This window comes from Myotis brandtii, unplaced genomic scaffold (genome assembly GCF_000412655.1).
Source record: "Myotis brandtii unplaced genomic scaffold, ASM41265v1 scaffold182, whole genome shotgun sequence".
Taxonomy (NCBI): Eukaryota; Metazoa; Chordata; class Mammalia; order Chiroptera; family Vespertilionidae; genus Myotis; species Myotis brandtii.
In genome coordinates, this window is record NW_005356751.1 from 1,191,114 (window position 1) to 1,202,030 (window position 10,917).

Consider the following 10,917-nt stretch of genomic DNA (forward strand, 5'->3'; position numbering starts at 1 on the left):
TAGGTGAAACATTTTAAAGAAATTTTGTGGTTGGCATAGGGTTGGGGGAAGGTTTGAGAAGTTCTATGAACTTTTTCTGCAGAGCAACTCCCCATCAAAACTTGTTAAAACGGGGCATTTTTATCTTTTTCTTGTCAAAATGCTCATTGAAGCATTTACTCTAGCTGTGAAAAGTTCCCTCGTCGTAAAAATGATTATGACAATAGTACAGTAGAATATACTAAAATTAAATCTAACTCATGATATAAATACTGAATGAAAAATACATCAGGATATAAAACTGTAAACAGTATACATGAACAAATTGTCCAAAAATCTGTTCTTACATACACCAAATGTAAAAAGGGAGCTCTCGGACAATGGGACTATGGGGTGGTTCTTTACTTTCTTACACCTTTTTTAATATTTTCCAAACTTTCTACAATAACCATGTATAACATTTATGGTTTTAAAATACTATAATTTTTCAAATTTGGTTTGTAGCTTCCCCTAGTTTAACCAGATATAAAATGCTAATTATATGATTTAAGGTTGATATGACCAAAACTTGTGGTCTCCATTAAAATAAGGTGTTTTCCAAGAATATGTAATGACATGTGAAGACAAAAACACTATTAAACAAAAAGTTGATAATTGTATATGGCATATAATTCTAATGTTTTAAAGGTATACACATATATGTTTATGTTTTTTCTAGTATCTTCCACGTTTATGAAGATACTAGAAAAAATATAAAATGCTAACAGAGGTCAATTATTAGTTAGTATTAGAGCATGTAAGTGGTTAACTTTCCTTCTTCATGTTCTTTTGTTTCCAATCCTATATAATAAAAGCCTAATATGCAAATTGACTGAACGGCGGAATGACCGGTGGAACAACCGGTCACTATGATGCGCACTGACCACCAGGGGGTAGACGCTCAATGCAGGTGCTACCCCCAGCTCGCAGGCTCCAGGCCAGCCAAGGCAGGTGACAACGGGAGCCCCTCAATTGCCCAGCTGGTTGCCCCACCAAGGGAGGCAACCAGTGGTGGCAGTGGGGCAATTGGGGGGCGGAGCTGACTAGCAAGCGGGCAGCACCATCCCCCAATCGCCCCGCCAGTCACCTCCTGCAGAGGGAGGCGACTGGCGGTGGGGGTGGGGGTGGGGGGGTATCAGCGAGCAGGTGGTGCCAGGCCAGCCAAGGCAGGTGACAACGGGGGCCCCCCAATTGCCCAGCTGGTTGCCCCACCAAGGGAAGCAACCAGTGGTGGCAGTGGGGCGATTGGGGGGCGGGGCTGGCTGGCAAGCAGGCAGCACCATCCCCCAATCACCCCACCAGTCGCCTCCTGCAGAGGGGGTCAGCGAGCAGGTGGTGCCAGGCCAGCCAAGGCCGGTGTCAGCGGGGGTCCCCCCGATCACCCTGCCGGTCATCCTACAGATCAGCTCTGATTGCCAGTCAGGCCTAGGGACCCTAACTGTGCACACATTTTGTGCACTGGGCCTCTAGTTATTTATAATGAACACAGGCAGCTCTTATAATTAAAAAAATAATTTAGTTTGGGAAGGAAAACATTGTCTCTATCCAGATTTGGAATATTGACATATTTTTCTACTTCTGTTTTTCTTGATCTTCCATAACTCCTAGCCTCCTTCTATTCCTTCTCCTCTTGGTTCTGGTTCCTCTCGCCTTTCATTCCTGCAGTTGCTTCTGTCCAGAGCTCATTTCCTCTTCCCCAGAATTGATAACAGTCTCTTAACTTAGATCACCTTGCCGATCACCCCACAGATCAGCCCTGACTGCCAGCCAGGCCTAGGGACCCTAACTGCACAAATTTTGTGCAGTGGGCCTCTAGTTATTTATAATGAACACAGGCAGCTCTTATAATTAAAAAAATAATTCAGTTTGGGAAGGAAAACATTCTCTCTATCCAGATTTGGAATATTGACATTTTTTTCTACTTTTGTTTTTCTTGATCTACTATAACTCCTAGCCTCCTTCTATTCCTTCTCCTCTTGGTTCTGGTTCCTCTCGCCTTTCATTCCTGCAGTTGCTTCTGTCCAGAGCTCATTTCCTCTTCCCCAGAATTGATAACAGTCTCTTAACTTAGTTGGTTTTCCTGCTGTGCATTCTGTTGCTGACCTACTTCTGGAAGCACTGATGCTGGAATAATCCACTTGACATTGCTCCCTTGCTGAAAATCCACGGCTCACCTTCCTAATGCTATTACTTGGAGTCCTCAGCATGACCTTGTGACTGCCCCCTGGGCAGCTTGGCCAGTAGGGGGCAGCATTACGAGGGCCCCAACACAAGCCAGGCTCTAGTGGGCAGAACCTTTCAAGTTCTTTCACTCACTCGTTGTGACGAAGCAGAGCAGCTTCATGGTGCTAGCTTGAAGGTAAGGGTTGTGGAGTCCCACTATGTACAGATTCAGGCTGCACTGCTGACCTTGAACTTGTTTAACTCTCGGCATTTCCTCAGCTGTAGTACAGATGTCCTGCTGCCCTCCCAGGGAGGCTATGAGAGGCCGGGGCTGAGCACGCTGTGGCTGGCAGGAGCTGGTTCCCTTCTGACCTCTCATCCTTTAGGGCTGTCCTCCACTCCTCTGTCACTTAGAGATCCCAAGAACTGTCCCAGCTGCCCCTTTGCTGTAGGAGTTCACCCCAACTCATGAACTCCCCGTTCTCTATGCAGCCCTGTGGTGACCTCTGCATTACAGACATTCCTCTCTGAGGTATCCCCACTGTCACCTGCCCCTCAAATACATCCCTCACAAATTCGGCTCTGTGGTCAGACAAGTGCCTCAAAATATCTGTATAGTCAGGGAGTCATTTCTTGGAACCTTGATGTGGCCCAGTCTTAGGAACACCTATTCAATTGGCATGGCGACAAGGGCTGCCCCCTCCCACCTTAACCTCCTGTCTTCCATCGCTGACAATGGCACCACAACCCCTCAGACTCCCGAACAGAAACCTAGGAGTCATCGTAGACATCTCCCTCTCCTTGTCTCCACATGTTGCCAAGTCCAGCTCCTTCTTCCTAATTGTGGTCCACATCTGTCCCACAGCATTGGTGTAGCTCAGGCCTTCATGTGTCAACCTGAACTTGGGCAATGGGCTCCTCTCTGCTCTATCCACATCTCCAGCCTCTCTCCCTCCTTCCTGCTGCTGCTATTACAGCAACTCCCAGGGCAGCATAACAACTCACTGTATGCTGAGTGCTTCACGCTTAAATTCCCCTGACAACCCTAGGAGGTGGATTTAAGATCCTCATTTTATAGATTAGCAAAGATTCAGAGAGATTAAGCAACTTGCCCAAGTAGCGGGGCCAGGGTCCACTCAGCCAGAGCCGGCACCTTAGCCACTGGATGGTTTTGGTTCAACGTTGCCCTCCCTTCAGTGGCGTGGGCCAGCGGACTTCTGGGTGGACAGGCCGGGACCCTGGGTCTGCGCTGTCACATGTTTAGTAAGGAAGTGGGATGCTGCGTTCCTGGCAGGGAGCCAGCGCGCATTTACACCGACTCATGCACTGTTTGGAATTAGGCTCTGCCATTTTCAGACTCTTTACTCCAAAAGTTCACCCTGAAGGGAGGAGTTGTTTTGTTTTTTTTAAATTCAGATTATACTATTCATTACAACAATGCTTTCCATGTTGAGCCCCACAGAATTAATATTGTGCTGCAAAAATTAATTGTGCCCATGTCTGCAACCTGCCAAAACAACCAGTTAAACCTAAGTTCAGAAGACCTATTGTCGGATGCTTACTGATCAGATGAGCGAGTTGGTGTTGACCCCGCACGTTGTAATAAATCAAAGGTTACAGATTAACTGCAGATACTTTATCCCAGTGTAGAGGTCTGAGCTTTAAAACAGCGTTTTCTGTTGGCTTTTCTCACACACATCCCTTCTCTCTCTCTTTCAGCTTCACGTTAAAGATGTGTGATCAGACCTTTCTAGTTAATGTATTTGGCTCCTGTGACAAATGTTTCAAACAAAGGGCTCTGAGACCAGTTTTCAAGAAATCTCAACAGCTCAGCTACTGCTCAACATGTGCAGAAATTGTAAGTGTAACTTAAATTTTTTTAACTAGTTACCTATCTTAAAACAATGTCTAATGTGCGGGTCCTGTGACAGATGAGTTGCCACAGAATCAGTGTACACACACAAACATTTTCCGCACCGCCAGGCTGGGTAAGGCAGTGCAGCATGGGGGAGGGTGTGGACTGGTCTCTGCCTCCCCGGGTTCAACCCTAGTTCTGTTCCTTGGTGGTTGTGAATCAACAAACTCACCTCTCTGAGAAGGTCTATTTTCCCACCTGTAAAATAGGAACAATAGCAGCTATCCCATAGGGCAGCAGTTCTCAACCTGTGGGTCGCGACCCTTTTAGCGGTCAAACGACCCTTTCACAGGTGTCGCCTAAGACCATCCTGCATATCAGATATTTACATTACGATTCATAACAGTAGCAACATTACAGTTATGAAGTAGCAACGAAAATAATTTTATGGTTGGGTCACAACATGACCTGTATTTAAAGGGCCAGAAGGTTGAGAACCACTGCCATAGGGCTTTGTGAATATTAAACGAGTTCATCTGATAAAGTGTTTTAAACAGTACCCAGCACAGGAAGTGGCCAATGAATGTTTCAGTGTTTTAGCTGGTACGCTTTTTTTAGAGCTAAGGCTTTTTTCTGTTGCCTCCTATTAGTCTTCTTGGCAAGCAGCCAAGCTAAAAGGGACACTAGCAAATCAATAGCTTGGGAGCACCTTTCCAAAGGCCCTGTGCCCTCTGCCCCTGGGAACAGCTCTTCTGAGACTGAACCACACAGGGTCGCAGTAATGAGCACAGTTAAGCTGAAGGAAAAGTGCTCCTTGGAACTAAAACCCAAGCCTTCAGCGAGGGCTAGAGACTAAACATAAATCCTGGCATTTTCCCCAAAGTACACAAAATCAATCCTCACCAGAGGTGGCTATGCACAGGTCTTGTATTCAGATCTTTAATTATGGAAGATCTGTATTCAGATCTTGCAGAGAAAAAAAAAAAAAAAAGTCCAGAGCATGACTGAAGCCCTAGGAATTAGACCTATCTCAGAGGATTTGCAAATCTCTGCTCTATAGCCTGGCTGAGCCCAGCCGAGCCCCAACCTGGTCAAAAGTGGTAAAGCACTCTTTCCCCAAATCCTCAATTATTAACACACTAGAGGCCCAGTGCACAAATTTGTGTACATTGAAAGGAAATTAGAAGAAATATTTTAAAGGCTGGGGAGGGATCAAGGGAGGTTGGCTTCAGGGTGTGTCCAGCCCATCTTGTCCAGTCCCAATCGGCCGGACCCCAGCAGCAAGCTAACCTACCAGTTGGAGTATCTGCCCCCTGGTGGTCAGTGTGTGTCATAGCAACTGGTTGAGTGGTCGACCAATCGGTTGACACTTAGCATATTAGGCTTTTATATAGAGAGAATTTAAGAAACCTTTTATCAAAAAGAGAAGGGTGACTTTTACATTTTATCTAACTAAAGAGGAAAAGGCAGTATTCAACCTCCTGCTTGTATTGTAACCCCTGACAGTGCTTTAAAAAATTATTCCAATAAAGTAAATGGCACACAAGGAGGCATACAGGGGGGCACACAGGCTGGGTGCAGTTTAGTAATCCTGATGTCACAGAGTTCAGGCCCAGGGCAATGGGCTCCTACCTGCAGCACATTATGTTCTAAACTTTGCTCTGCAAATTGTCAAACTGAGGACATTCAATTCTGAAAATAAGCCTGCTTTCTGGTGGCCGCGCTCCCACCCTGGAACAGTGCTATTTATTAATCTAGCTCTTCTGTTATTTATTTTTTTAATTTTAAAAAATATATATTTTTATTGATTTCAGAGGGGAAGGGAGAGGGAAAGAGAGATAGAAACATCAACAATGAGAGAGAATTGACCGCTACCTCCTGCATTCCCCCTATTGGGGGTCGGCCCACAACCCAGGAATGTGCCCTTGACTGGAATCGAACCTGGGACTCTCCAGTCCACAGACTGCCATTCTATCCACTGAGCCAAACCAGCTAGGGCTAGCTCTTCTGTTTTTAAAACAACTTTCTCTGTGGACAGAAGGAGCCCAAAATCCCAGCAGTCAAGTAATCTGTGGCCTCATAGGTTCTTCCCAGCTCAGAGGCCCTGCCTGGAGATAGTCTGCAGGGGCTGTACCAGCTCTCACCATCACAAGCACTTGGGGTTCCCAGACAGTCAGGCAGCCTCCTTTGGCTGAGGAGACATCCAGATGGTGACAGCTACCTTTTTTTTTCCTTTTAATTTCTTTATTGATTAAGGTATTACATATGTGTCCTTATCCCCTCATTACCCCCCCACTCATGCCCTCACCCCCGTTGTCTGTGTCCATTGGTTAGGCTTATATGCATGCATACAAGTTCCCTTACCCCCACCCTCCCCTACCTTCCCTCTGAGGTTTGACATTCTGATTGATGATTCTCTGTCTCTGTTTTTGTTTATCAGTTTATGTTGTTCATTATATTCCATAAATGAGTGAGATCATGTGATATTTATCTTTCTCTGACTGGCTTATCTCGCTTAGCATAATGCTCTCCAGTTACATCCATGCTGTTGCAAATGGTAAAGGTTCCTTCTTTTTTATAGCAGTGTAGTATTCCACTGTGTAAATGTACCAAAGTTTTCTGATCCACTCATCTGCTGATGGGCACTTAGGCTGTTTCCAGGGTGCATATATTCTTTCTGACTGGTGTTTCAGGTTTCTTAGTATATATTCCTAGAAGTGGGATCACTTGGTCAAATGGCAGTTCCATTTTTAGTTTTTTGAGGAAACTCCATACTGTTCTCCACAGTGGCGACTGACAGCTACCTTTTACCCGAGTGTTTGGGAGTATGTGGACAGCCCCCAGTGGGCCCTTTTCATGAACAGGGGCGACCCTGTGTCTCCACCACTGCTGAAATGTAGCACATCTCCAGCTGCTCCACTTTGTAAAGAAGCAGCTAAAGCCAAAGTACAGGAAAGCACTCTTCCAGCTATTACTAGTAAAAGGCTGGTAGGCTTTCCAGACTGGAAGAGGGTTGGGATTTCTCTTACACAGAGAGCCTCCAGAGGAGGTCGCACACCAGCGTGAAGCACAACTCATCCCAGGTCTTCACAGATGGGCAAACGCACACATCCCACCAGGGCCAGGAGGTGTCAGCCGGAGAGGGGGAGGAGGGGAGGAGAGGATGCTGCTTTCCCAGACCTTCTGAGGTGACCCTTGTGAGAAGTGTCCAGGACCTAGTGTCTCCTCATTTAAATTACTTCACATGAATTGTTCCAGTGTACAGGCAGCCTTAACAATAATAGCAAGCAAGCGAAATAAGCCAGTTGGAGAAAGATAAATATCACATGTTCTCACTCATATGTGGGATGTAATGATCAACATAATTTGATGAACAAGAATAGATCGATCTAGAGACAAATGGTAGGGGATGGGGGGGGCGGTTGGAGGTCAACCAAAGGACTTGTATGCATGCATATCAGCATAACCAATGGACACAGTCACTGGGGCGGTGGGGGTTTGCCCAGGGTGGGAATGACTGGGGAGGGGGGTCAATTGGGGAAAAAAAAGACATATGTAAAACTTTAGACAATAGATTAAAAAAAAGATAAGTCTTATCCACAGTATAACAGGTTTTCACTCTCCAATTGATTCTAAACCATAGCAGAGATCTGAGTTGGCTTGTATATGTTTAGTGAACAGTCCCGAGAACAGTTATCAATGACTCAGCAAAAGCTCCCCGTTTCTCCACTGCTCTAAAGACTGCAGCACAGCCTGGGAGAGCTTCTGAGTAGCACATACCCAAATGCCATGCATGCACAACTTCTCTTCCTGCTGGTGCCCAATGCCCTGAGAAAACAACTCTCCCTGAACAAAGAAAGACAGCAGTCAACTGTGCCCAGAATGAGTCCTTTGTCTGCCCCAGACATGTCTCTTCCAACAGCATTCTTGAGCCACTGAACCTGACTGCAGATTCAGAATGAAACATAAAACGTCTAAAACTCAGATGGTTCACAATTCAGCTTTTCTTTGCATATTTACTTTTGAAAAGTACATTTTGAACTTGACCCAAATTATCTGTCACCATTCATGTGATGAAACACATCCTTCTCATGGCAAAATCTTTCTTTTCTCTGAATAAATTTAGCTTTTAATTCATATGAAGTGAGGCTGTTTTTTAAGAATCCTTCAAAGGGTGCTTAAGGCCAACCCAGAGATCACTATAGATGGTCCGTTTTTATTATGGCTCTCACCCAAATGAATTGATGTCTGGGTGGGAAGAATGTCAGTCCTGTTTATTGCCTGCTCACCCATTTGTCCCAAGTTACACTGTAACTGTTCAAGTTTCTCCCCTCCACCCAGCAGGCAGTTAGTACCAGTTACCAGCAGGCAGACTACACTCTCGCTGCAGCAATCTACACAATGGAATACTATGCCGCTATTAAAAAGAAGGAACTTTTACCATTTGCAACAGCATGGATGGAACTAGAGAGCATTATGCTAAGCGAAATAAGCCAGTCGGAGAAAGATAAATATCACATGATCTCTCTCGTATGTGGGATATAATGATCAACATAATTTGATGAACAAGAATAGATCGATCTAGAGACAAATGGTAGGGGAGAGGAAGTTAGAGAGCAACCAAAGGACTTATATGCATGTATATTAGCATAACCAATGGCCACAGACACTGGGGGTGGTGGGGGTTGCCCGGGCTGGGAAGGGATGGGGGAGGGAGTCAATTGGGGAAAAAGGAGACATATTTAAAACTTCAGACAATAAAAAAATGTTCATTTAAAAAATAATAATAATAGCAAGCAAGTACTGTGTGCCACACATTGCTCAGAATGCTCAAGCATGTCAAACTCATGAGGACCCCATGAGGAGGGTGTCATCCCCACTCACAGATGAGCCTGAAACACAGAAAAATTAAGTAAATTGCCCATGGCCACACAGCCAGGATTGGCCCCTGGGTTGTCTGATCTAGATAGAACCCATGCTCTTAACAGTTGCTCTGCAAACTCTTGAAACAGATCTATAAATAGGTGAATGTATCTAAAACATTTAAACATTGTATACACTTGATATTTTACTTAATTACACTTTATATATTTATATATTCTGCCACACATCCATTTAACAAACTAACATTAACTGAGCACCTAATATATTTATTATAGACTAGAGGCCTGGTGCACGAATTCGTGTACTGGAGGGGCGGGCATCCCTCAGCTCGGCCTGCACACTCTCACAATCCAGGATCCCTCAGGGGATGTCTGACTGCCAGTTTAGGCCTGATCCCACAGGGACCTAAATCAGCAGTCGGACACCCCTCTTGCAATCTGGGACCGCTGGCTCCTAACTGCTTGCCTGCCTGCCTGATCACCCCTAACCGCTCACCTGCCTGCCTGATTGCCCCTAAACCGCCTCTGCCTTAGCCCCTGCCTGCCATGGCGGCCGCCTCTGCCTTGGCCCTGCCGCTGTGGCTTCATCTGGAAGGTTGTTTGGCTGTCTGGTTTAATTAGCATATTACACTTTTATTATTATAGAACTAGAGGCCTGTTGCACGAAAAGATTCGTGCAAAAGGCCTTCCCTTCCCCTGGCTGCTGGCACCAGTTTTCCTCTGGCACCCGGGACCCAGGCCTTCACTCCGGCCGGAGCCGCCTTCAGTCTTTGCTCCACCGCTTCGCACCTACGTATGCAAATTAACCACCATCTTTGTTGGCGGTTAATTTGCATATTGTGCTGATTAGCCAATGGGAGGCATAGCGAAGGTATGGTCAATTACCATGTTTGTCTAGGATTAGATAGGATATTAATATAGATTACTCCCAACTTTTCTTAGAGAGGGCTCAGGCTAGCAAGTCCAGGCTGGATTCCTCAGGAAGGAAGGGGCTACAAAGAGGCGATGTTTCCCTTTAGAATCTGTGATCTGCCTTCCAGTCTGTACATAACACACACAGGCAAGGGCATGGAGAGGGGAAGAGGAAGGAGCCTGGGCGGGGTCCTCCACACTGACGTCCTGAAGCTGTAACTGAATGGAGCCAGGCTGCCTGGGCCCAAATCTTGCCTTTACCTTTCAGGGAGAGTGAACCCACAAATCATTTAATCTTTCTGTGCCTCAGTTTCCTCATCTGTAAAATGGAATAGTACCCATTCAGGGTAACTGTGGTGAGTTATTAACGTGGAGCACTTGGGACGGTGCCTGGCACTGTCGGGGGCTGGAAGGGGGATGCTTGAGTGTCATAAATCTGCGACCTTGGGAGCATTGTGGCGACCCCGCACTGCAAAGTGGAGGAAGCTGCCTCCGAAGTGACGAAGTGACGGGTGAGATCCCCGGGCAGGGGCTCAGAAGGCCCGGTCTGGGCCCCTGTGCCATGGCCCCTCCCTCCCCCGGGACTAATTCCCCAGCGAAGAAAGCAATAGCACAACCAGCAGCGGGCCTAAGACCCCGAGCTTCTCAGAAGCCAGAACTCGTTTTATTTGCGTATATTGAAGTCAACAAACGAGGGACGTTTCCGGTTCGCTGTGGGGGGGAGCAGCAGAGCTACCCGGGATCAGGCGGGGCATCTGTGGCGCCCTCTCCTCTCCCCTCTCTGCAGGAAGAGCCCTCCCGTCCCGGGCGGGGAGATCCGTGCAGGGAAGCCGAGGGAGGCGGGCGGGGAGGAAGGCTGTGTCGCCGGGAGTTCACCAGACTCCCAGGAGCCGGGCAGTCTGGTCTTGGAATCCCAGCGTGGCCCTCACTCCCTGCGCATCCTCCACCCTCCACCCAGTCGCGTGTCTTCCCCGAGTCTCGGTTTTCCCACCGGGAAAATGGGCACCATACTCCTGCTTCCCCCGGTTGGAGTGCGCAGCCTCGCTACCCGAGGCCTTGCCCGGGGCTCTGCGCGGGGGCGCAGCA

The 10,917-nt window shown here is 46.9% G+C and overlaps 1 protein-coding gene across 1 annotated transcript in view; it reads left to right on the forward strand.

Moving 5' to 3' along the window:
• GNB5 (guanine nucleotide binding protein (G protein), beta 5) overlaps positions 1–10,917 on the forward strand; it is a 46,970-nt gene that overhangs the window by 1,868 nt on the left and 34,185 nt on the right. Inside the window, exon 2 of the mRNA XM_014537788.1 lies at positions 3,901–4,039. Within this exon, the coding sequence (XP_014393274.1) occupies positions 3,914–4,039 (126 nt within the window). The 5' untranslated portion in view covers positions 3,901–3,913. The remainder of the gene's footprint in view (positions 1–3,900; positions 4,040–10,917) is intronic.